Raw genomic sequence first — 27,667 nt, 5'->3', positions numbered from 1 at the left:
TTCTAATGTGGGTTTACTCATATTTATGTACAGCAGGCCGGTCTGTCTGTCTGTCTGTCTGTCTGTCTGTCTGTCTGTGTGTCTGTCTGTCTTTAGAAAACAGAAATCATATCGCCACGCTTTGTGTGGCCGGAGAACATCTTGGCCTGGATAAAAAGCCCTGTTGAGCAATCTGCATGATGAGGCACACACTGTTCTCTGGTGCCACAGTCCCACTTTTCTACACACACACACACTTATACAGCGTGTGTGTGTGTCTGCGTGTGTATGTGTATGTGTGAGACTCTGGGCCGGAACATGTTCAGAGACGAGTGAGACAGAAAAGAGACGAGGTTCTGCTGGAGCGGGCCGTTCCGTTTACTCAGACGTCAAGTCCAGAGTAACATCATGCATCAGTAATCTGGATGTTTACCAGTACTGTAATCTGTGTCTCTTTATTGTGAATTTTACTTTTGATGCATTTAAGAGAAGATAAAAAAAAAAATAAGTTTTTATACTTCAGCAATTTTTTCCATTTTGTCATCTGCAGCAAAATTTTTGATCATTTGTACTTTATTAGAAAAAAGATAGGACATAATTGTCAGTTGAAAAGAAAAGAAGACGAGATTTTCACAAACTATTTCTAAATGAAATCTGAAAAGTGTGGCTTGAATACCTATTTTTCCCGTTTACTCTAACAACTCTAAATTAGATTTGAATTGATCAATTCCCTTTTGAAGTTATCTGATTAGGTTTTTCCAGAATCTGAAGCAATCTCGTTTTAAATTTACGAACCAATGCTAAACGGATTATTTGAAAACAGAGTACAGTCCAAAATGTTTTCAGATCAGTTTCAGAGCTACCGCCTCACAGAGGAGCCCTCCCACACCACTCCCACACTCAGCTCCTTCAGACTAGCCAGCAGCAATTGGCAAACACCTGGTGGATCAGCTGAGCTCATTATACGAGCTGCTTCTCAGTCCAACACTGGTAAAAATGACGTTAAAGGTTTAATAGAGGAGCCATGTTGTGATGACTTCCTGAAGCTGAAAGAGCTGGAGTTTTTAAAGAAACAGAGGCCCAATTTCATGCAATAAATTACAAAGTCATTTTTGATATATGTAACATTTTTATAACAACTGACGGTAACAGCGTCTTTTTTATGCTATAAAATAGCACTATGTGCCCGGAAAATACTCAATACTGCCCCTTTAACATATCATCCCCCTAATGGAACACGGTGGTGGCAGCATCATGCTGTATGGAATCATTCATTAAGGACTGAGAAGCTGGTCAGAGTTGAATTAATGGAGCAATCCTGCAAGAAAAGGTGCAAAGGAAATGAGACGGAGGATAATAATAATAATAATGTCATAAAATCATATCACACACTTCAGGTTTCTGTTAGTAAAAAAAAAAAAAAAAAAGTTCAACCAATGCATCACCTTTCTTTAACTTCACAGGATGCACTAGGTGGCGCTGGTCAATAAAATTAAACATCAATAAAATACATCAAAAGTTGTGGCTGAATGCTTTTCTTCTGCACTGAATTTGATAAATGAAAGCGGCAGCATTGTTACTGTCATGTTTGTGAAGCAAACAGACTTCAGATGCTTGATGTCTGGTTTGAAGCTTCACTCCCACAATTCCCAGTAAATGTTTGAAACCTGACAGAACCAAAACTGATAGTGGAAGCATCGAATAAAACCATCGGTAGCACTGTGTGAGATGCTTTCAAAAACACATTAGGTCATAAAAACAAGTAGAGTTTAATACTTGAAAAGATAGAATTAGATGGTAAACCTTTCTATCGCACTGAGATGACTTTACAAATATCCAATGAATTTTTGAATCGCTCAAACCAGCGAGGAGTTTAACCTTATAAGCTTTTATCATATAGAAACCTCGACATCACGAGGCCTGATGTTTAAAAAAACCGTCAGAAACAGGTAATAAAATCTCTTCCTAGATGTTCAGCAGCTTGTCTCTCCATAAATTGTCTCCATAATCCCGTTACGTGACGGAGGTCAGTAATTAATTAATGAACGGTACCCTGGGGGAGTTACATGGACCTCATCCTATTAAGAGCACATGATCCAGAATGTAATTTGTCTCTTAAAGATAATTTTACTGGCAGAGCTAAAATAAGACTTTAATTTGGACTCTGGCCTACATTATTCCAAGCGACAAGAGCAGCAGAATAGTTCAGCTGATGAAAGGCAACTTGTCTTCTGTGCTCAGTGTTCGCTTTTCGGGGGATAAATCAGCCGCGATAGGAACGTTGTTCTATGTAAAAACAAAAGCATTGCGATTACACCTGCCCATTCATTCGTTTTGCAATAGACTTGCACTTTCAGATTCGGGCTTGGAAGCAGGAGACTTGGTCGTAGTTGGTTTTTTATTGCATGTAAAAGCAGTCTCCTAAAGTCCATAACTATCCTGTAAGTCATGAATCTCTATACCTGAACTCTGTCCTTCTCTCCTTCTCACCCCACACCTTGTCCCGTCCTCCACCCTTCCCACCTCCATCCTCTCTTCCCTTCACCTCCCCTCACCTGTCCTTCCACATCTCCTCCTCTGTTCTCCTGTCCCTCCTTCTTTTTGTCTTCACCGCCATCCCCCTCCCTACCTCCATCCCCCCCCCGTTGCCGTGTCAATGGTGGTGGCTGACAGTGACTTTGCATCCAAAATGAAAAACAGGCAGATGGGCACATCCGGTGAGGTGAACATGACCAAGAGCACAAGCATCAGCGGTGACATGTGCAACCTGGAGAAGACGGACGGCAGTCAGTCGGACACGGCGGTCGGCACGGTAGGCACCGACGAGAAGAAGAGGCGCTCCAGCATTGGTGCCAAAATGCAGGCCATGGTTGGCATGTCACGCAAGAGCCGGAGCACCTCGCAGCTCAGCCAAACAGGTAGGGAGCTCACTTCCACTAACCTTCCTGTCCGGTCGTACTGTGTGTCTTGTCTATGATGAATCTTATTTATTCCTTTTTAAGTTCTTTGGCTTCCTCCACTTTTTCATTCCCAGGGCTTTGGTGCGATTAAGGACCGTAACGTCTAACCACTCTGTGTTTTTCTTTCGAGGTTTCTCTCCTCCCTTCTAGGTGAATGTTGTCCTGGATGCAGTTCTCTTATTTTACAACGATAATCCTCTGATTTATTGAGCCTCTGCAGATCTGCTTTTCCTCTCTTTTCTTCAGTGTTTTTTACACTCTCCTAATAAAACCGCTTGTTGCTTTTCTTTCTTTTTAGTAGTGGAAAACATTTTGTAGTGAAACATGTGACCATATGCAGATTGTTGTTTCTTAGTTTCCATGTACATTCATGGATATGGGTGCTTGGATTTTTCTACAGAAGTACACGTTGTTTTAAACAGAATAGATGCAATGTCTTTTATTTTTGCATGTCTTTTTTTTAAAAGCCTTCAGCAATAATTTACAATAAATCAGTTATACTACCGGATGCTCCACTGAGGTTGACGTAAAGTCTAGCAGGTGGCGCGCAGGGATCTTTCTTAGTATTTATGCAGCTCATCTCCCCATGTGACTGCTGCGAAGAGCTAATGCCTCTCCACCGTGACGAGATTTTTGACAATTACTTCTGCACAGTGGCGCTTTTTATCCAGATTTACCAGAAAAGCATGATAGACGGATGGCGAGATGAGTCGCCTGTGTGCAGAGAGGAAGGATGAGCGAGACAGCGAGGCGCTGCGCTCACGTGGCACGGCACTGTTCCCCGTCTCGTGAAGTAAACGGCACACAGCCTTCTCTCTGTGGCCAAGCAACTTGGTAATCTCATCAGTTTTATTGTAGCGGTTTCCAAGTTTTCAGACGCGTTGTTTCCGACGAGCGGCGAAGAAACACGGGAGGCTTTTGTTGTCGCCTGCTAACGGTTTAGCAGCGGTCACCAGCAGGCCTCTGACGTTTGTGCGGCCATTTTGTTTTACGAGGAGCTTTCGGATTCAACAAAACCGCACGTGGACACATTTCCCTCTCCCTGCAATATGAATCTCCCAGAGCTATCAATATTTCACTGGGTTCTTTCTCGGCGCACAGGATGGACAGAGCGCTTCTCTGTCCCTCAGAGTGACTGAGATCAGTTTTAACAGGAACATGTCCAGGTTGCCCTTCGCCCTACTTGTTCTGAGTGGCTCAGCTTCCACTTCATTGGTCCTTCAAAACATGGTGGATGTTTCTTTTTTTTTTTTCCCAGCAGTGTTTGCCGGTGAGGTTTGAGCAGTTCAGTGAGGCAGCATAAATCTGGCTTCCTCATACACAACTTAGTTTAATGGACATGGTTTTTGGTGATCACCTGAAACAGCGAGTGCACATTTTGAAGCTCTGCACTGTCTTTTTGATTTGCTTAATTTTTTAATTTTTTTTATTTTAGCTTTTTGTGGAGAAAAATAAAAACCTTGACTTTGATGCTGATTGCAAATTTCTTTTTTGAAGCAGATAAAGCACATATTTAATGCCTCCTGCAACCAGCTTTCCAGCTTCTTCTCAGAGAAAATTTAAAAAATCAGAGGGTTAATCTGCACATCGACTATAAAGCCAGTACCAACGCTGTGCCTAAACAAAACAAATACGGGAAAAATAGTAAACTCATCGCTCTCATCAGGTGTTTTCCCCCAGGCTTTGAAAACGGCAGTAATCAAACCACTGATAAAAAAGAACAATCTAGACAAATCACTACTGCAGAATTACAGGCCGACCTCTGACCTCCCATTCATCAGCAAAGTTATTGAAAAAGTTGTGTGTAAACAGTTAAATAGCTTCCTAACGATAACCAACCGCTTTGACTCCTTCCAATCTGGTTTCCGGTCTCACCACAGCACAGAAACTGCCCTCGTAAAAGTGTTCAATGACATCCATATAAATACGGACTGTGGGAGAACCACAGTGCTGGTTCTGTTGGACCTCAGTGCAGCTTTTGACACTGTTGACCATGACATATTACTGAATCGACTGGAGAGTTGGGTCGGACTCTCCGGTCCAGTGCTTAACTGGTTTGAATCGTACATAAAGAACAGGGATTTCTTTGTTTCAATTGGAAACTTCTCATCAAAGAGGTCAGAGGTCACATGTGGGGTGCCCCAAGGTTCAATCCTAGGACCCCTCTTATTCAATATTTATATGCTCCCACTGGCTCAGGTTATAACAGGAAATAATATTAGCTACCATAACTATGCAGATGACACACAGCTCTACATTACGATGTCACCAGGTGACCTTTGACCCCATCCAATCACTGAGCAGATGTTTAGAACAGATAAATGTGTGGATGTGCCAAAACTTTCTCCAGCTGAATAGAAACAAAACTGAAGTTATTATTTTTGTACCTAAAGAGGAACAATCTAGAGCAGGGGTCTCAAACTCCAGTTCTCGAGGGCCGGTATCCTGCAACTTTTAGATGTGCCTCTGCTGCACCACACCTGAACAGAATAATTAGGTCATTAAGGCTCTGGAGAATTGATCTACACAAGGAGGAGGTGATTAAGCAATTTCATTCCAGTGTTTTGTACCTGTGGCACATCTAAAAACTGCTGGACAGCGGCCCTCGAGGACTGGAGTTTGACACCTGTGCTCTAGAGTTATGGATCTAGAGTTATGGATATAGAGTCAGTGCACAGCTTCAGTTATTACAACTAAAAACCAGTGATCAGGCCCGAAACCTGGGAGTAGTGATTGACTCTGACCTGAACGTTCAGAGCCACATAAAGACAGTCACAAAGACGGCCTTCTATCACCTGAAGAACATTTCCAGGATTAAAGGACTAATGTCACAGGTCTGTCCAACAAATCAATCAAACAGCTGCAGCTGATCCAGAATGCTGCTGCTCGCGTTCTCACTAAAACCAGGAAGATAGAGCACATAACACCAGTTTTAAAGTCTCTCCACTGGCTCCCTTTAGCTCAAAGAATAGACTTTAAAATACTGTTGTTAGTTTATAAATCACTGAATGGTTTAGCACCACAATACATTAAAGATTTGCTGCTGTTGCATCAACCTTCCAGAACCTCTCAGGTTCTGGTTCTGGTCTGCTCTGCATCCCCAGAACCAGAACCAAACGAGGAGAAGCGGCATTTAGCATCTATGCACCAAAAATCTGGAACAAACTTCCAGAAAACTGTAAAATAGCTGAAACACTGACTTCCTTTAAATCTCAACTAAAAACCCACTTGTTTAGAGTTGTATTTGAAACGTAATCAATTACAAATTTATTGACGGAATCTGACTTGATGTTGTGTTTTTATTGTTGATTCCATGTTGCATTGTGTTTCTGTGTTTGATATGATGTAAAGCACTTTGAAATGCCTTGCTGCTGAAATGTGCTATACAAATAAAGTTTGATTTGATTTTGATTTGATATTTATACATTTTAGGGTCACTTCCATCAGATACCAAGATTGGTTTCAATCATTTTTGAGTGATCTGTACCAAAGTTTTTAGTATTCCATTGAAACGATCCCCAGATATCTCATAACGCTGCCAGCTGGCTGAAAGTGTTGCTCTAAACTCTCTGTATGTATGTGCCGTGGGGGGTGAGGGGGGGACTTTTGCCAGTTTTTTTAGGAAGGTGATGACATGGAAAATAAAAACAGAACATGCAAGTAGTTTATCCAGCACTTCTGAACTCTGCAGTTTAGGTACTTTCTTTTTTTTAAAAAAGAGAGAGAGAGAGAGAAAAAATACCTAGCAGTTGTAAGACAAAATTGATCACAGGACAGGTCGAGGAATCTGTCACTCTGCCATATCAAGTTGTTGGAATATGTATGTTACGTAGACGACACGATGCTACCTGATAGCTGGATAAAACGGATATTGTTCAGTGGTTGACAGTGTGGGTGTCGTCTCTGACTCACCTCTTGACCTGCTAGACAGAATCCAGCTGTGATGCTTGCAGAGAGGAGGATGATTGGTTCTTCCAAGCACTTCAGACTTCTTTAGAGCTAATGACGTGATAATCCTTTATGTTTGTAGTGCTGGTGGTAATAACTGGATTTGTGTCTGTGCTGTGAAAACTGCAGGTATCGAATCTTAAATGTTGGATACCATTGTTGAAACGAAAGCTCTTCGTCAATACACCATCTGTGTGTATGACCTGTATGCATGTTTGACCAGTTGAAGTGGATCCTGAGTCATTAAGCGGGTAAATTAATTCAACATAAAGCTGTTTGTCCTTGCTCATTTACTTTGAATTTATTGCACAAGAAGAGCCAATAAAATTATAAACTGCAGTCACAGATCAATTGTATGTTATTGTAATTATTCTTTTTAATCTCCAAATATGCTGTGGAAATTTCATCTTCTGTAGGTCTTAGTGTTTGGATTATTTTACAGTTATTGTTTAGTCTAAATAACTTTTTTTGTTCATAACGAGGAACTGACTTGTTTTCTCTAAAACTCAGTATAATAACTGTATATAGATGCATTGCAGTGAAGAAAATGAAGACGGCGACTCCATGTCGCAGTATTTCTAACATGTATTTGTCAAACGTTTAGCATAAATAATGATCCACTTTACCCTTTGATGCACCATCATAAATTCATCGATCCCCTTATACATTATCAATCAAGGCAGTTTAAACGTCATCTCTAGGTGACACTATATGCTTGTGGAGTGCAGTAGACAGTAATGCCATTAGCTGGTAAAAGGGAATTATTTGTTTCCACTGTCGCCATGTGCTTTCTCAGGATGAGGGATTCCTGTACATTTATTGACTCAATGCAACAAGCCAGGTAGCTTTTTATTGTGTGTTATTGTAAAACTAACTGAGCTGAATCGTATTAGGTTAATATCAAATGTAGAATTTATATCAAATGTGACTGAGGAATGGATTTCTGGATTTGATTTTGTTCTGTTTGTCCAGTCAAGACATATTATACCTACACTGAGTTGATATTTGAATGGACTTTACTATAAGGAACCATGTTGATGGAAAATCTTTACTATGAAGTTATGAATAGACTTACTATTATTGTGTGAGGCTTTTTTTGTTGTGCAAACTACAGCATGACCAACTGGATGCTTTTCTGGCTTTGGTTCTTTCTTTTTTTTGTGCAACTTGTGTTGGATTTTTAAATAGATTTTCAACACTTAGACTGATTTTAAAACAAGAAATTTTTTCATATCACTTCATTAAAAACATATTTGAAACAGCTGTCTGCAAAGAGATAATGTTTTTCTATACACGAACACAAGAAAAGTTATTGCTAATCTGGAATTGCTTAGAAAGACTAAATGTCATTGGTAGGAAAAGTTAAGAAAGTTGCAGCTCCTCATTGTCCCAGTTCTCTTTTGCTAACACCACTGACAGTTTTGGACCTTTAAACTTGTATGTGAGGCTGTTTTTAGATGAGCAAAAAATAGCTGAACTCTGAGCGTCTTGGCTGTGGTGATTTATGTCTAGTGTTGAGTTTGCTGCCATCTCAGCAGCTTCTCTGCTTGCTGAGGCTGCTGGTTGTTCTGCTTCAGAGCTGCAGCAAACGTGCAGATCTCCGGGTCCTGCATGATCCACAACTCGGCTACATCATCTCACGCATCACCTTTACAGTTTTGGATACAAGGTTGTTTATCCTGCTGCTTCATCATTTCTTTCCCCCCTCCTATGCTTTTCTTTAACTGTCCATTCGTTTATTCACTTGTAGTCTAACTTCACTTTTGTGTATTTCACCTTTTAATTCCTTATCTGCTTCTGTCCACAGGAGAGTTGTTAATCAGGCTGAGCTCTCCAGTAAGCCACTTGTGTGATGGCCTAAATATGGTGTTGCGACGGAACATCTAGCCGGACCGAAAGGTCGGTTTGGTACGCTCGTGGATTAAACAAATACAGCGTTGTTTTATACCTGAACACACGCAGAATATTTACGTAGGGAACCAAGTGGGCAATGCAACGTTAGAGGACTCCCAGCTGTCATTAAACTCTGCAACTTTTAGGTTTTTCATGCAGTGGAGAAAGGAAGGTGGGCCGAACCACATCCTTATGTCAGCGTACAAATCTTTGCAACAGCAGTAAGGTCTGAAGTTTGCTTTGCACTCAACTGATTGCTCACCTGAATCAATGTAAGGCTGTCTGTAAACATCAAAGGTTCTGTAGAAAAATCAGCTGAAGTCCAAGTCCAGCTGCCTGCAGCGTTCAACCACTTATTGCTTATTATTTAAAAAAAATGATAACAATAATAAAACAGTCTCTGGTTGGCTCTATCGTTCCCATGCCACTTTTTATTTGAATCTCTTGATTGAAGCAAACTGAAAATGTACCGAAACGTGACTCTGAATTCAAAATAGAGATGGAACTGTGGTTTTTGCATATCTTTGCTCCCTACCTAAACGCATGTATCCTGCAGGGGCTGGGCAGTAACTCTGCTTCCCTTGTGGGAGTTTCCCATTTTCCTTTTAGATTGAAACCAAACAGGTGTTGGAAAAACTGAATAGATTCTGTTGAATCATTAAAGTGTAATAAACCACTACAGTGTCAGCAGATCTGTTTATTGTTGTTTTCCACGCCTGGTTTTACGTATTAATCTTTCCAAAGTCACGTATCGTCAGTGTTTGGCACACTTCAGCTAATATGCTAATGTGCTTTAGCTAAACACACTGGCTAAAGCTTACTTTGAAAACATTAAGCGCACTTAGCTACCCCTAAATACGTTTTCTGGATAAATTTTCTCAACATGTTTGATACCCACCATGCATTAGTTTCTGCTAAATATCATGTTGGTATGGGACTTTATGCTTTAGCGTAGCTTTCGTTAGCGGTGCCCGCTACTGCTTCTTTGCATGATGAACTGGGCCACAAATTCCTCGTCATTTACTTCTTCTTAATATAAGCATCATATTAACATTTCTGCTCAGTCGTGGTGATTGAAGCCGCCTTCACTGCTGTGTGTTACACAAAATAGAGTAACTCCATCTTTCTAATTTAGCCTTTTTAAAAGTTAAATTCTGTGTTTTTAATACACAAGCAGGTTGTGCACATTGACCTTTAGATCGCTGTTCTGTCCTTTCTTCTCCTCCTTCACTAGTAGTGAAAAAACAAGTTTTTATGATATACTGTCCTTTCTGGGTTCATCAAAGCACAACTATTAATGCTATATCCATACTACAACTGTATGGTTTCCAGCTTGCCTAAATGAATTATCGCATTCAAATTAGCTAATACGAATAAAACGTACGTAACATATCTTGCATTCAAATGTGACACGTTTCCTTTTTTCCCCCAAAATCTACAAATAAACTTCCAGGCTGCATTTTTAGATTTTTTTTTAGCTGCTGCTAAAAATACAGTATGGACTACCTCTTTGGACTGTCGTGAAGACTCCGGGAGCTCTGATGTCACAGAGGAAGTCTGATGAGACATCCAGTAGAAAAATACCGCGGTGAGGCTAATCATAAGCCATGAGGTTGACGCTTCCGCTTCCCACAAAACTGGTTAAGATACGTTTCCTCTTTTTAAGAATTTTTTTTTTTTTATATAAGCTATTGTGTTATGGTGACGACATGTTCTCTCATTGTGTCTGAGAGATATCAGCTGGCTTGATGTCAGCGTTTTGTATGATAGTTTTTTCATCTTTCCATAAGGTTAAGCAGTACTCAGATCCCATGTCATTCCCTTGTGAGCTCTCCATCTGTTAGAATTTCAGCATGCGTTACTGTGAGAGGAGCAAGGCAGCCAAGAGACGGCCCGTTCCAACACCTTCTGAAGTTAACACCCAAATGTCTGTTTTACCTCAGAACATCCGCCGCAGATCTGAATGTTCTCAGCTGAGAGAAAATCCAGAGAATAACCTAGTTTATGACAAGCCTGCTCAACTTGAGCTGCAAATTACTGTAAAGCTCTTACAAGTCTATTACTTTCAAATGAATTCTCTTGGGTAGAAGATTCCCTTAAAAGTTATGACTATTGGAGATCCAACGATGGCGCACAATCTCAAGTTTTCATAATTCTTTTGCCTCTTATTACTCTCTAAAAGTAGAAGATATAAAAAAAAATTATAAAAATAAATATTAAATATAAGGACATTGGTAAATCAAAAATTGTCATTTGGAGAAGAAATGAGGTTGCACAGTTTGGGAGAGAACAGGAAATAGGTTTTTCCTATGGTTGTGGTAGCTAGCGCAGTTAGCACATCAACAATGTGGCTAGAATTCCTAAAGTCTGAGAATATTTTAGGAATGCTAGCTAAGATTACCTAAAATTTACAAAAGGATGCTAACACATCACGATCCATTACAGACACTGGTTGAAAGCTCTAAAGGACAAAAACATAGATGTACACTTTAGCTACACTTTAGTTAGCCTTCCTGTTAGCTTCATAAAGTCTCGCTCTCTCACAGACTGTATAAACCCCAGTCATAACTTAACATATAATAAAAAATGAGTTGCCTTTTAAATTACTTCTTAGATTTCTGTGCTTCTTTTGACTGTTTTTTTTTCCAACACCACTTTGTACTGGTTGTACTTTAGGTTTTGCGTCGTCGCTGGTTCATAATCTGTCTGGGTTATTGTTGAACAAACTGAAAATCAATTTTTTCTTGACAATTTCTCGATGCTACTCCATTGACACAGCATCTTGTTAAGCAGCGAAGATTTTAATCATCCTAATAAGGGACGTACATAAGTGTGTCTTTGCTACACCAGTTCTACTACGCAATACTACCAGAACTTTGACCTATAATACGTCAGTTTGACATTACTATGTGCTGAGCGGACTGCTAATTATAGTGTCGTCTGTAACGTAGCTCTGCTCCTTCTTTGGTTACCGAAGTTCGTTCGTGTGCTAATTGTCAGGGAAAGTGCATCTCCAGACTGCAGGACTGGTGTGCATCATGAGCACCACGAAGAATGTAAACGGAGAGAAGAGAGCGTTTCACGACTCTGGGCGCTCACTCTTGGGTATCCTGGTTTATGGGCGCCTAAGTGCTCTTTTGTGTTTGTTTGCCTCGGCTCTCACATGTGAGTCCCGAAGTCACCCCCTCCCCACTCCATGCCCCCCATTACGGAGCTGTGTTTACGCCACTGGAGGGCTTCTCTGATGCTTGACCTGGCTTGGCCTCATCACTTTGGAACGCCTCCAAAGTTCTCAGACTGTGAGTGCTACTATCTTCCAGGCAGAGTACGCCTGGGACTTCTGGGATATTAGAGTATTTTGTTTTTGTTCTAAAAAAAAAATTGTTAAGATTTTTTCAATTCTTGTCTTCTGATGTGCATGTGATGTCCAGTTGCGTGCTCCCTCTCGCAGCGGCTTATTATGGAGTTTGAAGTGAGACCGAGTTTGATTATCTTCTAAGGATAAGAAGTTTATTTTTACAGCAACAAGCATCAGATCTTCTGAGTATGACAGTAGTAGACTAAAGGTCGGCGTTTTTGAATTCCGCCTGAAGCGGAGCTGCGAACACAACTGAGCGCTCTGTGTTTGTTTGAAATCGTTTAATCTGTTGCTGACGGTGTTGCTTCTTGTTAATTGTGTTCTGTACGACATAGAAATTAGCACTTCGCTTGTGGCTGTGGAAGCGAAAAGCTTATTTTCAGTCTCGGTGATGAATGGATTCACAATGACAACGACTCAAATTAGAATCCTTACATGTTCAGCTCTGCACACCAGGTGAAGTGACAACAGTGGGAGGAATAAAAGGTGTCTCTTTGTGGTGGGTGAAAAAGGAAGAATAAACTGTGTCAAAAACACAAAAGATGAAGTTGACGACACGTGCCGACTGGGTTTGCAGGGAGGAGCTGGCATGTGCGTCTCGATACACGAGCCTTGGCTGAGATAGGGGCGAGCAGAGGAGAGGAGAGCTACCTTCGCTCTGTTCTATTTTGGTTTTCGCTTCTGGATGAGGAGCCAAGCTGAGCACCATCCTCTAAATAAGTGATGGGAGAGGATGTGGATGCTTTTCCTTTGGCGTTGGGAGGATTTTATGCTGTGATCCATGCTGCCTCGTTGCTTCGAGCAGCCTGATTTAGCAGCACAGTGCACTAAAAAGTGTGTTACCAAAGGAACAGATCCGCAAGAATGCTTCACAAGTCAGATATTTAAGATTTAGACGTTATTATTTTTGCCTCTTATTTTACATTCTAGCAAGGAGTAAAACATGTTACAGCCACTGGTAAAAATGTTAAGATGGTGAAGTCAAGTCCAGCAACAAAAACGTTCAAAGTGCTTCACATGATAGTGTTCCCTACATCTCATATACTCGGCTTTAAACTGAACATTTACTGCCTTTCTTGTTTATTTCAAAAGGCAAAGTGCAATATGTCAGCCCTATTTGATGTAAAATGCACAAACACAAATGAATACATTATGTTAGAGAGCACATAAACAGAAATAATAATAATAATAATAATAAAAAAACAAGCTAGCAGAAAAATAGCTATATTTAATCAATATATGCATTGTCTTAGTGTTTAAACTATTGTTTCTTTAATGTCTAATCTGATATATCTCATGTATGGTTTGTTATAAATCATAAATAAAGTACATAAGGTCAACAATCTTTTACTGGAAGTGGTAACTGGATGTTGAGTAGAAACTTGCTGGGACCATCTGTAGAACCACAAAATGTTCTTGTATCTTTTCTACAGTGCTGAACATCAGATTAGACTCTAATTTAATCTGTACATTAGATTAGCCTGAAATCTGATGCACAGTTACGACCCTTTGTTTGAGCTAATTCACCTCCTTTCTCCACGCTCAGCAGCTTTATCTCTGGGAAAACAGGTTGGTTTCCTCGGATGTTCTGTTGAAACAGTACCAGAATCTCGACCATGACGTTCCACATCAACAACATGGGCGATTCTTTTGGGAAAGAAATGGAACAAAAACAGAAAGACTCTTTATTGTCCCACATTGGGGACATTGAGGTGTGACAGCAGCAAAGTGACAGAACATGGAGACACATAGATTCAACACAAACACAATGGAGTCAAATATATAAAGGAGAAATAAAATCCAGGTTAAGAATATACTGTACAGTTATCAAAAATAGTATACTCTGAAAACATGCATATGTATTTGTGTATTATGAAAATAAATCTCACTTTGCTTAAAGTAAAGCAGAATGTTCTGACTTTCCTCTAACAATTTAACAACAATAAATTAGGAGAAAAATTGTCATTTAAAAAAAGAACTAAAATAGGATTAATGGCCGAGAACAACCAACCCCATGTGTCTCAGACAGCATATGATCTACACGCAAGAGTACATTTTGTAGGATCTCATCCAACTGCAAAGATTGTCACAGCCTCTGGCTTTCTGTGGGATACCCGGCAGATTACAAAAGGCGGCCATATTTATTTTGGCCAACAGTGACCTTTTACTGACTTGTGGTGCTGTGTGAACAAATCTGTTCAAAGTTCTTCATCGTTGGACTTGTGAAGAAGAAAAAACCGAGAAGGAAGCATAAAATCAGTGCAATGTTTGTGTCCATGTAAAGATAATGTCCCAAACACATTTTTTTTTTTTTTGTTTACACCAATTACTATGAATTGGAGCATTGTTGTTGCGGCTGACAAGTACAACTCGGTTCTAAATACAGAATGTCTTGATTTCATGTCTCTAAAATCAAGACCTTAAATTGCCTTAAATTCATTGGATACAAAACGTTGGCCTTAATTAATGTTTAGATGTTGTGGAATGTCTATTTCGTCTCATGTATTCTGTGTCATTTTCTTTTTTTCTTCTGGGTCTTCACTGTTTGAGTTTGCATTCATGGCGTTCAGTGACTCAAGACAAGCTAGCAAGGCGTATCAGCCTTGCTAGGTTGCAAGGAGCTGCAAAAATTGTGAATAAGACATGAGAAAGGCCTGAGACGCATGAACATGTTAGAGTCAGTAATCCATTTTCCTAAAGTCTTGAGAAAATGTTCTGTTCATGCCAACATTTACCTCCTCAATCACTAACAGGAACATTTTATAGATCCCTCTTGTTTTAATTCAACCTTAGAAGATGCATTTGAGGATCTTCAGAGAATTACTTCAGTGCTTTTCCCAATAGATAAGCACAACTTTTATCCCATTTATTCACTTTAACAGATTATACTGTGTTGGGTGATTTATGGGGGAATTAAAGGACTCAGAAACGTTCATGTATCGTCAGATGAGAAAGTAAATCCAAATGTTTAGAGCTACAAACTATATTGCGGTATTTTTTGAGGCCAAAAGAATGAACCTCCACAGAGCTGCTGATGTGGTCAATGCTAATATTAGTAGCACCTAAAAACCTGAAATCGACACTGAAACAAAAGTTTTTATCTCTACTGCGAACAGTTTCCAGTTTAGATCCCCACAGAAACTTTTGACTCAGCTGAACACCGACATACATTTAAGGCCGGTTGTGAAAAACACTCACTTAAAGCTGACCCACCTGCAGATACTGTCACTGTTCAGTTTCCCCTCTGGCTCTAGAAGGCTTTCTGCTCTTGCTGACCCAGATGGAATCTGCCAATGGACTCCAGGCCGTATGCAGCTTCTCCGTGGAAGTAGGCTGCAGCGTTTCACACAGAGGAGCTACTTTATTCTGAGCAGCCGTACCGCCGGGAGCACAAATCTGCACTTATTCTGTCTGACAGTAGAACAACAGTTTCCTGTTTGGGATTTTTGAAGCAGTGAGGACTGGAGGCGGGCAAGTTGATCCAAAATATTGATAATATCAATACCTATTCTGTGTCTGTTTTGGATCAATAGTAGCGTGCAAAGACTGATACATTAGTTTCAAGTTCCATCTTGAATCTTTGTTATTTTTTAATTGAGATTTTTTTATTTATTTTTTTTTACGTTTGTGAACTCTACCTCAAAGAAAACCTTCTGATTTGCTCTCAAATTTGGCAAATAATTTTTTTATTTAGGTAAAATCTACACAAATCATGTTAATATGTTATTGATGCATTTTGTAGATGCCTATAAAATCTCTACAACTCATATCCTCGGTGTGAACAGAAGAATTTAAAGAAAAAAAACACAAAAAAACCCTAAAGATCAGAAGTTTGATGACATACCAAACTTCAATAAAAAAGTATCGTATCGGTATTAGTATTGGTAATACAGGCCCTACAGTTACTCTATATCGGATCGATACCAAAATATAGAGTGTTGCACACCTCTATTGAGGACAGTCAATGTTTCATTTGCTCTCATGCTCTCCACATGTAGACTGATCAGCACTGATCCATGATCTTGACTGTTTAATACAGACTGCATCAGTATCTCTGGCCCAGACAGAAGCAGAAGAAGAAAACTCAAATATTTTGACTTATCTTGATTTATTGGAGAACAGCTGAGTCAACCAATTACATCTAACGTAGCCTCTTTGCAAAAGACGATTCTCAAACTCCTTCAAGACGAATACATCAACTTTATACGCCTCTCGACTTGTTGTCCAGAGCGATTGTGACAGCAGAGAAAGCAAAGTGCCTTTCTCTGAAACAAAACACAGCTGCGACGATGTTATTAGGGAAGAGAGCAGGGGGCCGGGGGAAGCAGCGGCAGCCACGTGAACTCAGAGTGACTGTCAGGTGGCTGTGAGAGATGCTGGCAGACCTAATCACAGCTTGTTTTCATTGGCCTCCGCGGACAGGACAGGGACGGAGCGGGGATAATGGGTCAGAACGGGGAGAAAAGGTAAATAGCAGTAATGTTCTGCTCAGACGAAACAAACCAGCCAGCCGGTGGGAGAAAAGGGGGGGAAAAAATAGAAGAGTCAGGAGGAGGAGGGGGGCTCAGTATCTCCGGGTAGAGCTTGTTCATCTGCAGACCAAGCAGAGGTGCGGCTGAGCAGCCCCGCGCTCTGATTGGTGAGGCGAGACACTGCTCCATCCCTCCCTCCCTGCTCCTCCATTACCCCCACCCCCAGCTGAAGAAAGAGGTGCAGCAGCAGCAGCAGCAGCGTCAGACCCAGACGGCACAAGACTCCAATCCAGACGCAGAGATTTTTTTTTTCCCCCCCTTCAGCATCTTCCCTAGGATGAAATCTCCAGAGTGTCTGCGGACAGGCTTTGTGTTTTTTATCTCTACTATCCAGCTCTGAATAACCGCATCTCCATCTGCAACCGGGCTGATAGATTTTTTTTTTTTTTCTGTAAATAAGCTTTTTTTGTTTGTTTGTTTCCTTTAAATTTAACCATCCTAAAAGGAAAGGAAAGCCGAGATCTTTAAAAAAAGAAGAAGAAAAAAACACACTCAAAAAAAACCATCCGTTGGCTTGCGCTGAAGAGGAAGACTCCGGGTCACCATGGGCAGGCAGGGGAACGACGCCTCGGCCGCGGCTCCAGGGATGCGCATCCAGTGCTCCCAGAGCAAGATGAGCCTGTCTGCGTCGTTCGAGGCGCTGGCCGTCTATTTCCCCTGCATGAACTCCTTTGATGAGGACGATGGAGGTAAGACGACATCCGGGGAAATGTCACGCGCGTTCAGCTTCTGCTGGCTTTGGGGGTTAGTGGCGCTGAGCGATCAGCCGGGAAAGATGCACCGATTTTTTTTAATTTTTTTATTGCGGTTGGGAATTACGGCAGGTTGAAAGAAGGAAATTGGGTTATCCTTGGTCTCGGTTGTAATTGGTTGATAATGAAGTGATGTTTATTTTTTCTACTGACACCAGTGACAAAGATGATCTTATTAAAAAAAAAAAAAAAAAAGAAGAAGAAGAAGAAGAAGCAGCCTGACTTTGTGGGTTTGAGGATTATTTTCTGTGTTTTGCTTAGGTCAGGACCCCTGAAACGTTGTGACAGTGTGCCTCAAATTATTCATCTAATTGTTAATCATTTGATCAACACTCGAAACTAAAATTTGCCCCAACAGTGTTGGGAAGTAACATTTGCTATTTATCAATTTTAGACAAACTCCGACTGTCTGAATGCTGCTTCTCGCCTCATTCTGACTGTAATTTGCAGAAATGATTCGCTTGGTTTGAAATGTTGTGGTTTTGAGGTTCATTGATGAGATCTGTCTCGTCGCTGATTGGCTCAGGAGGTTCGCTGCAGACGTCAGAGACAAACCTTTGTCGCTGCATCTCCTTTTGAAAATTTGTGAGGAACAGGAAGAGGAGGCCGGCTCAATAGCTGCGCTTTCAAGGCTGAAGAGGTTCATTACTGCAAAGTGTGTGTTTGCACAAAAGACCAAGAATCTTCTAGACACGTGACAACTACACACACTGGCAGAACATGACGGTGTGTTACAGAGAAAACATTAAAATCAATTATTTGTGAGCGATTTGTGTCCTTCCAGGGTCAACGATGTTGGATTGTTGGCCTCATTTTGAAGTCATGTGTCACATGCTGTAAATCCTCTGACTCCAGGAAGAATAAAGGAAGTCGTACATCTGAAGATGCCATGACAACAAGAGGCGCGCCGATCAATCGGCCTGAAATTGGAATCAGTCCGTTTACTTTTTCCTCACTGTTTAGCAGATCCAATGCTGAAAAAAATGTTTATTACAGGCATCAGAACTAACAACTTCCACCATTTCTTACCAATAAACACACGCACACAAAAACCACAGACAACAACAAAACTCAAAAGAGCTAATTAAACTTGTTTGAGTTTAATAAATATCAGATAACGGTTAGGCGTTATACTCGTATACCCTAGCCTGGATAAATGTGGAGAATTTTCTCATGAGTTACTTTTGGATTCAAAACTATTTCCTCAGTCAGAAAAAAACAAAATAAAACTCTGGCACTTTATTTCTCTTTAATCTGCTATAGTCCTTACAAAAATAGCTGTGGTCAAACTTGCCCCTCATAGATCACCGGACATTGGTATCAGCCAGGAAAAGCCTTGATTGGTGCATCTCTAGAGACGTCGTCTTGTTTTGCTTTTATGAAAATAAATAAGGCTTTTGGGTGGATAGAGTACACAGAAAGACGTGGAAGTAGCAATTAATTAGCATCACAGTTGAACACAGGTCTCAGTATATTGTAAAAACAAACATGGATCTGTGGTGGAGTTCATCTGTTTTCTGCTACCTGCCTCATGGGCGTACCATAATGACAGGTTTTCAAATATGGAAATGTGAAGGTGACTTTATATTTTTTTTTTTGAGCAGGTGATAAATGACTATATTTGTGAGTGGGTGTTGGGTCACAACGGCCTGTGTGGTAGGAACCTTTCTTTGTGTGCTCAGGTGTTTCCACCCGGGAGGGGGAAACGGTTTTTGGTTGCAGAAGTAGGTAGGTGCTGTCAAGACGGCAAGCATTTGGAAAAGTATTTGGCTTCAAGTGGATACTGACGAGATATAAAGAAAATAAATAGATGACCTGCATAATGAGCAATGGCCGCTCAATTTAAATGACAAAGCAATTTTCAGTGAGTCAACAGGTGTATCACCTGAGTGCCTTAAAGGGGCAGTGCTATGTGTTTTCCAGGCACATATCACCATTTTATAGCACTATCATTTGTTACAAAAATCCCATGTATAGTAAAAGAAATTTGACTTCATAATTTTGCATCTTAAAATTGGGCCTGTGTTCCTTTAAAAACTCCTGCTTTCTCTGAAACTCCGCCTTCAGGAAGTCATCACAACATGGCTCCTCTGTTAACCCTTTAACAACGTTTTTACCAGTGTTTCACTGAGAGGTAGCTCGTATAATGAGCTCAGCTGATTGCAGCTGGCTAGTCTGAAGGAGCTGAGTGGGGGAGTCGCAGCGAGGCAGGAGCCTTTGAACTTCGAAGCTGCAGCTTAAAGGCGGGGCTAGGTCCAACCAGGCGCCTTGCACAGCTGAATGGTTGCCAAGGCAGATTAAACAATTTCTCAAAAATGCGTGAAAGAAACATTATTACACGATACAAAGATCAAAAACGTTGATTTTACATAATACTGCCACTTAAAAGCATTAGCTTTGCCTATGAGAGAATTGGTCAAGTGATGAGAGCGAAACCTGTAGCTTGAGTAGGTATGAGCACTGCAGTAACCATAGTAACCGTGTGATCATGGACTGTGGATGAGCAGAAGCAGGTTTGACGGGGGGGGGGAAGGCAGTCAGCTGTCTTCTTGGATCAGTTTGAAGGGTTGAACTGGGAAGCATGGAAGACGGCAGCGGATTATGTACCCACCGCTGTTCCTGTGGCAGTTGGATGTACAAACCGTACTTGATATTCTGCTTGGCATGATATCCACACAGTGCCACCGGCGTACAGAGTCTTAAAAATCGGAATTCTTATACGTTTGTGACATGATCTCAAAACCATCACTCGTGTTCTGGCATTAAGCAAGAGTCCCAATAGACACGGTTCTCTCTTATGAATAAAAACAAGCACAAGGCTTTTCAGCAACCGTCCACGTGAATAAAGCTTGACTCGATTTGCCGTCATGAATTCATCTCCCTCTCTCTGTTTCTCTTCTCCTGTCTCGTGTTGCGACTGTGTGTGCAGAAGCAGGAGGTAAGAAGCTGCGGAGCACCGTCCAGAGGAGCACGGAGACGGGGCTGGCGGTGGAGATGAGGAACAGGATGACTCGGCAGGCCAGTCGGGAGTCCACGGACGGCAGCATGAACAGCTACAGCTCAGAGGGAAAGTAAGAGGGCAGACAGACAGACAGACAAACGGCTGCAGCCGTTATATGATCAGTTCAGATTGAAGCAGTGAAGTGGTACCTGACCTAACGCTGTCTTCAATCTGATCTCTGGCTTTCAGCCTCATCTTCCCCGGAGTGAGGCTCTCCTCAGACGCTCAGTTCAGCGACTTCCTGGATGGTCTCGGACCCGCCCAGCTGGTTGGACGGCAGACTTTGGCCACTCCACCAATGGGTGAGAAGAAACTTGTAACGTTTTGTTTTTATAATAAAAGAAAAATAGTGATAATAAAGCTTTTGGCTTTTTTAAAAAAAAATATCTCGTTCCCTTTGGTTTTTTTAGGGGACATCCAAATAGGCATGGTGGACAAAAAAGGAGCTCTAGAGGTTGAGGTCATCAGAGCCCGGGGCCTTGTGGGTAAACCAGGATCCAAGGCACTGCCAGGTAGTTCATGTTCTCAGACAGACCAAACGTAACTAACTGCTACATATTCAAAATCCAAAAGAGGATTATCAAATAATTTGTCATCTGTTCCAATGATAAAATGATATTTACCAAAAAATCTTGCAAGTACTGAACTGCTTCACCTGAACTGAACTGAGTTGAATCCTCAGTTCAGGTTTCAAATGTAAAGTGTTCATCATGCATTTTATTGAATATGTAAAAATTAAAGTTGGTCGCCGAGGCTGGCTTCCTGCTGTTCAACCAATCAGATGTTGGCGTCTGTATGACGTCACACTGTTAAATGACTTCATGCTGGACCAGAGCACAGAAACCATCAGAGCCCAAAATGAATCCTGTTTAGAATAATGAAGTCTGGTTTGAACTGACTTCAGATTTTCTTATTATTTTCTTATCTACAAAAACTATAGATGAAGGGGTTTTTTGTGGTGGAACTTTGTGTAAGTGGAGGGTCTGTAATTAATTAATCAATTGCAATTAATTGCATTTTGATCAAAAACCATATATTTTGGTTTGCAGCACTTTGCACCATCAGATTGGTGCAAAAGTGCTGCTGTAGGTAATCAGCTTTCCAGAGTTTCAGGAACTCCTGATGGGGATTTCTGTGCAGCTGCTATATGTTTAGCGTTGAGATGCTATTTTAGGCTTGAATAGCTTCGCTAATAGGCTAACTCCTTTTAGCACAACTTGAACACAGCAATAGTGTTTTCCAGCGTCCCAGCAGATGTTTTTTTAGAAGCAACAATAGACTCCCATGAGCCAAGACAACAAGCTAGTTTCAGCTAGCAGCTAGCTAGACGCTAGTCTGTTTTGCTTTTTGTGGGAAGGAGGTAAACTCACTGCATTGTAACATTCGGGATTCTTAATACAAAAGAAGCAGCGTGTCAAAACTGTACCTCACCGTTCTCTCTTTTGTCCATTCCAGCACCATATGTTAAGGTCTACCTTTTGGAAAACGGAGCCTGCATAGCCAAAAAGAAAACAAAAGTAGCAAGAAAAACTCTGGACCCTCTCTACCAGCAGCAACTGCCGTTTGAGGAGAGTCCAGGAGGAAAAGTTTTACAGGTGACAAAACGATTCTTTTGACTGGTCACTTTCTCGTTTGTTCGAGATGTTTAGCATTTTTATCAATTGTTGCGTTTTTTGTTTTTTCTTTCATTTTTAACATGTTTTCTCAGGTCATCGTCTGGGGCGACTATGGCCGCATGGACCACAAATCCTTCATGGGAGCAGTCCAGATCCTGCTAGACGACCTGGACCTGTCCAACATGGTGATCGGCTGGTACAAGCTCTTCCCTCCTTCCTCGCTAGTGGACCCCACGCTGGCCCCGCTGACGAGAAGAGCTTCCCAATCCTCGCTGGACAGCTTCTCGCGATCGTAGCAGCGTTGTGGCCCTAACAGCGTCGTTGTAGCAGCCGGTGTTGCGATTTGCAGGTCACGAGGCCCCACCCCGGTCACACTGCATGCTTGATGTTGTGTCTTCTGAGCCTGTTTCTAGGGGCGCAAAAAAAAAAACAAACAAAAAAAAAACAACAACAACAAAAAAGAATTAATAAAACGTGATCCTGTGTTTTAAGCAAAAACGTTGCGCACATTGTGCACGTGGCAAAGCGCGTTGCAAGCACCCAGCGGCAGGGAATTGCCAGGTGTTGTTTGTCATTCGGAGGAAGCCGGGACGAACTCCTTAGCACGAGGAACTCATCGGTTCCGGCTTTTTCTTCCAATTCGAAGCCATGGGGAGGGGCCGACACCGGGAACCACTGAATGAGTTCCGGCAGAGGCCCCTTTTTAGAATGAAAAAACAAACAAAAAAAAAATCAATGTTATGTTGATTTTTAACATTTTTTCTTGTCTTTTTTTTTATTTTTATTTTTTTTTATGTCTGTGTACTTTTATCTGAATGGGGGCAGGGCGGGTGACGGTGTTTCTAACCAGATGCTTGGTCACACCATGCCAACAAACCTAGCGACATAAATGCAGTTGTGGAGACCAACACTTTCAAAGAGGGGGAGGGTGTGTGCGTGTGTGTGTGTGTGTGTGTGGGGGGGGGGGGTGTGTGTGTGTGTGTGTCTATCCTCCTACATGCAAGAGACGAATGCATTGCATCCCCTGGGTTTATGTGCTGATCCATCTTTGCTGGTAAATCACCAGTTAATCAGGGGCAATACTGAAGTGGCCACCCACCAACACTCCAGAATACACAGTAGCAATCCCAACCCCATGAAAGCAAACAACAACAACAACAACAAAAAACAAAGTACAACTTTTTATTTTCCTCCTTTGTTGATATACCGTACGAAAAATCGAACTATGATTTATTTATTTATTTATTTATTAATTTCTTTTTTTACCCCTTTTCAGTTCCTTTGCATGGGCACAAACTCTTAGCTGAATTTAAAAAGAAAAGTATATATATATTTATTTTCTTGAGGCTGTAACTTGCAAAAAATAAAATAAAATAAAAAATAGCAGAAAAAACAGTTGAAGAAAACTAAATGAAACAAATCAGCCATTTTCAACGATTTATATTATTTTTAAAGGAATATTTCACTAGTGCATGGTTTTCAAGGGGAGTGAATGCAACATTGTGACAACAAAAAAAGACATTAGTTTATCATTCTTTAGACCATTCATGGGTGTTTTTTTTTCTCTCCAGACATTCAGATAAGGGAACTTAAAAAAAAAAAAAAAAACAACAAAAAACATTTGGAGTTATTTAAGAAAAAAGTGACAATGAAAATAAATGTTATTTATTTCATTGTAAAATGCTCCAGCCTTATAAAGAAACATTATGTGCAAATTGTACATTTCTCTTTTTCTTCCTGGTCCCAGGGTTCTTCTCTTTGTAGTATTCACTGCTACCACCACTTAGTTCCCTGACACCGTCCTAATTTTTGGACCCAGTTACTTTACAGTTCCGCATTGTTTTTAATCCGTTTTCTTTTTTTCTTATTTTGTTTTGAATTGAATTTGATTTTACAAGCATGTTGAAAAGGATTTTCTGCAACATGTCTTGGGCACACCTTACAGTAACTCAGCATGTTTTGATAAAGACGATATTTGGACTTTTTGCAGATTCTTGTACAGTGCATGTGAACTTTATTACTTTTCTCCCTCGCAATTAATTGAGCAGCAAATTAGAAGTTGGTCTTCCGCGGCCAGTTATCGAGGTCTAAAACAAGATAAGAGAAAAGAAGAAGAGAAAAAAACAAAACAAAAGAACATTCCATCCCCAAAGTCATATTTTCTTTCAGAATTTTTGAGGGAAAACAAAACAAAAAAAGAGCGAGAGAAAAAAAAAAAGTTTTATATTTTATCAAAGCAGGCAAAATAAATGTGATTTCCAAGTATATTTATTTTGACGCTGTCGTCGACAAACATGCAAAAACGATCCTTTTTGGTGCGCCGAGGCACCGGTAGCGTCATTAAGGGGCCGCGGCGGTGCAACAGCAGCCGGAGGCTGTGGTTCGGTTTTACAAGCACTCTTAGTGAAGACGAGCAAATCACAAGTTTAAATAACAATAGGGGATATTGCCACAGAAATTGTTGTCTTTTTTCTCTTTATTGTTTTTTTTTTGTTGCTTTTTTTTTTTTGAATGAAAATGGTATTAATTTACTACATTTTTGTTAATTTCATTTTAAAGCCAAGACCAGTTTATTTTTTATTTTCTATTTTTAGTAATTACCAATACTTCCCGTGTCCGGGAGGCATACGAGTCTTACAGTCGCAGTATGTCTGAATGAAATGGAACTGAGGCATTGTTCCTTTTTCCACATGAGAAAAAAAAAAAAAAAAAGATGCATTTTAATATCTAAAAATCAACTTCGTCCCTGTAACAGAATACAGTATATATTTTGAATTTACTGTTCACTGTACATACCTTTAGATGTCAGAATTTGAATAGACCATAAGCCGATACGTATGTTCTCTTTTTGGAGCAGGAAAAATGCCTCAGGATGACAAAGACATATGTTGTTTCTTTTTGAATGCCTTTTTGATTTCCTCTTTTTTGGTGCAATGTGTTAATGCCAAGGCTATGTCTTGGTGAAGTATGGTTGAGTACAGAGATTTATGTAAGTTATTTTTCAAATTAAAAATAAAAGAAATTGATATTACATTGATACAAATTGTTGCGTTTTGATTCAGCGAAAAGCAACAGAGGAGCAAATCGAGTTGGAGAGACAGAAAGCGTGATTCGCCTTTCAGGTCTGATTTGGGGAAAACCTAAAAGGGAAAAAAAACAGCTGGCAGGATGAGCTCAGAGGAAAGGTTAGACTTTTGTTGGCTCTAACGTGACAACGCAGTCGTTCGCATTGTAATGTCGTATTTCCGCTTCGCTCAGCATCTTGGTAAAGGCCTTGCAGCATAAATCATTTAGCCACAAAGGCAGCAGCAACAAAACAAAACCTAACAGAAGCAGACAGAACTGACCTTAGTACCCATTCATCTCCTGCATTTCGTCAGACTTTCTTGCAGGAATAGTGCTGATCTCAACCGATCACACCTTCTCTGTTTCACTCAGTTCAGCTGGAATGTTTAGGGTCCAGCTGAAGTGCGACAGCTTTGGAGCTGATGTTACGATGTCAGGATTAAAGGGAGAAACATCATCCCTGCTGTCATTTACACATTCTACCAACATCATCTCAAGTCCTTATGTAGTGTGAGGCTCCTGATGTCAGGGCCAGTCAAAGGAATATTTCAACTAATTTAAATCTCAAGCAGTTTGAATTTGTCCTAAAGTCTCTTTGTTTCCAATCAAACCCTTCATGATCGAGCTCCAACTGAAAGAGAGCTCAGTGAGAGTTATTTTCAGCTTGCGCTCCTGCAGCCATAAAAGGCCAGACATTGATAAAACTCTGTCTCACGTTAGTTTGTGTTTTCTTCCATTATTGTGTAAAAATAAACATGACTCGCAGATGACTGAGGTTTACATGGGAGGAAGGACTTCCTGTTTATGTCGTATAAAGGGAGAATACCCAGTGCATTCCTGCAGTTCGCCACATCAGACTGAAGTATGATGAACTGGATCAGATGGAACACGTTCGGACTGCTCTGAACTGGACTGAACTGGAACGCAACTGGATTTATCTTCAGTATTTGGAAATGGTATCATTGTGTAGCTACTGACTCTGTGCTCATCAGGTTTGTGATTTACCGGACATTTCCTGCACTAAATATCTACATAATCAAAATCAAATGAGCTGTTTTGAACTGTTCTCCTTTCCCTTTGCAGATTTTCCTTTCTAAGGATCTGTCTTCCATGATGCTGCTGTCCTGGAACTCTGTGAAGCAACACCTCGAGGAGACGGCCTCTCAGGCGTTAGACGTTTTCACCACCGGTGAAAGGACGACCTGGAGGAGGACCTTCCTCCTCCTCCTCACCTGCATCACGTCGAGCCTCCTGCTCTGCTCCCTGCTCCTCCTCTACCTCCTCTTCGCCGTGGATTACGAAGTGGAAGTCGCCAGTGGCATTGCGGTCTGCTTCGGGGTTTCACTAACTGTTGCTCTTTTCGTTTCAAACAGAGTGAGATGTCTGGGGACTCTGTTTGTCGTTTCCATTTTCATGAAGAAGAGCCGGAACCTGCTGCTGACTGCCGGAACGAGTTTAGTGGTTCTTAAAAACATCCGCAACACTCTGCGGAACCTGACCCGCCTGACGCGGAGCATGATCTGCAACCTGAAGGCAAAGAAAGAATCCGTCGTTGCTCCATTTAGCAACTATGTCAAGATGCTGGAGTGGATCGGAGGCGTCCTCAAAGGGGTTACCGACCTGGGAGTTGTCAACCTCGACTCAAAGCTGAAGGTTTCGCCGAGAATCGAGTCGGAAGTGATGAGGCTGAGGCTGAGCGAGGCCGAGCAGAGGCTGAACGAGACCGTAAGGTATGTTCAGGGCGTCATGGAAACGGTCTCCTCGGTGACGGACAAGATGTTTCCCGCCGTCAGCTTCCTCGTGCTGTTCATGTTCATAGCTTTACGCGTCAGAAAGTACTGCAGCGACGTGAAGTACGAGAACAGTTTCATCAGCGGGAGGTTTGTTGAGTTCGATGAGAAGCAGAAGGCCGAAGGGAAGCCTCACGTTCTCCCGCTCACCCCGAAGGAAGAGCAGCAGTACGCCGCCATTCCGTCGGTGCGTCCCACCAGCACAGAGGGGAAAGCCATGCTGAAGTTTGGCGCTCCGGTAATCTCCCACTTTGTCACCTGGGCCCTTTTTATAGTGGTGGACGCCTTGCTGTACTGCTTTGTTGATATTGTTACGAAAAAATTAACGGAGCTGAAGCCATTCCATGTGCCCCTGATGATCAGCTTCAAAGTAAGTTTTGTGATTTTTGATATAGGTTGATTTTTTTTTTGACGTAAAAAAAATGTAGATAGAAAAAAGAGAGTAAATTTCCGCAAAAGAAAAAAACCCAACAAAAATAACAACTCTAAGATATAGCTCAGAAGTTTTAGAAAAGAAAAGAATTTTTTGAGTTACAAAATTGAAATATTTTTGACTTTTGGAAATTTTCTGAGTTTTTTTTCAATATGTTTTCTGCGATTAAATCTTTAAACTTTTACGCTAATCCAAATTTCCTTGTTTTTCTAGAAAATTCCTGAGTTTTTTTGTGTGTAACTCTTCTCCTTACAATGGCCCTAATAAGCCATTGCAGAGCTTCCCTTTAATATTTTGGTTAATCAGAAGACTCACTCTGTTTCCTTTTCAGGGGATTGC

The 27,667-nt window shown here is 41.0% G+C and overlaps 1 protein-coding gene across 22 annotated transcripts in view; it reads left to right on the top strand.

Annotated features, from left to right (window-relative positions):
- Positions 1–25,485, top strand: part of rims2a (regulating synaptic membrane exocytosis 2a) — a 165,210-nt gene extending 139,725 nt beyond the window's left edge. For 9 of the 22 annotated variants that reach the window (XM_044117139.1, XM_044117146.1, XM_044117148.1 and 6 more), the window contains 6 exons: positions 2,653–2,897; positions 20,352–20,493; positions 20,613–20,725; positions 20,834–20,935; positions 21,879–22,018; positions 22,132–25,485. In XM_044117139.1, the coding sequence (XP_043973074.1) occupies positions 2,653–2,897; positions 20,352–20,493; positions 20,613–20,725; positions 20,834–20,935; positions 21,879–22,018; positions 22,132–22,335 (946 nt within the window). In that variant the 3' untranslated portion in view covers positions 22,336–25,485. Of the gene's footprint in view, positions 1–2,652; positions 2,898–12,072; positions 17,360–20,351; positions 20,494–20,612; positions 20,726–20,833; positions 20,936–21,878; positions 22,019–22,131 lie in introns of those variants that run through there. The other 13 variants (XM_044117142.1, XM_044117151.1, XM_044117153.1 and 10 more) reach the window with 3 other exon arrangements.
- Positions 25,486–27,667: the final 2,182 nt, after the last annotated feature.

This window comes from Gambusia affinis, linkage group LG05, assembly GCF_019740435.1.
Source record: "Gambusia affinis linkage group LG05, SWU_Gaff_1.0, whole genome shotgun sequence".
Lineage (NCBI taxonomy): Eukaryota > Metazoa > Chordata > Actinopteri > Cyprinodontiformes > Poeciliidae > Gambusia > Gambusia affinis.
The sequence above is the reverse complement of the archived record's forward strand: the minus strand, read 5'-3'. Positions and strand labels throughout refer to the sequence as shown.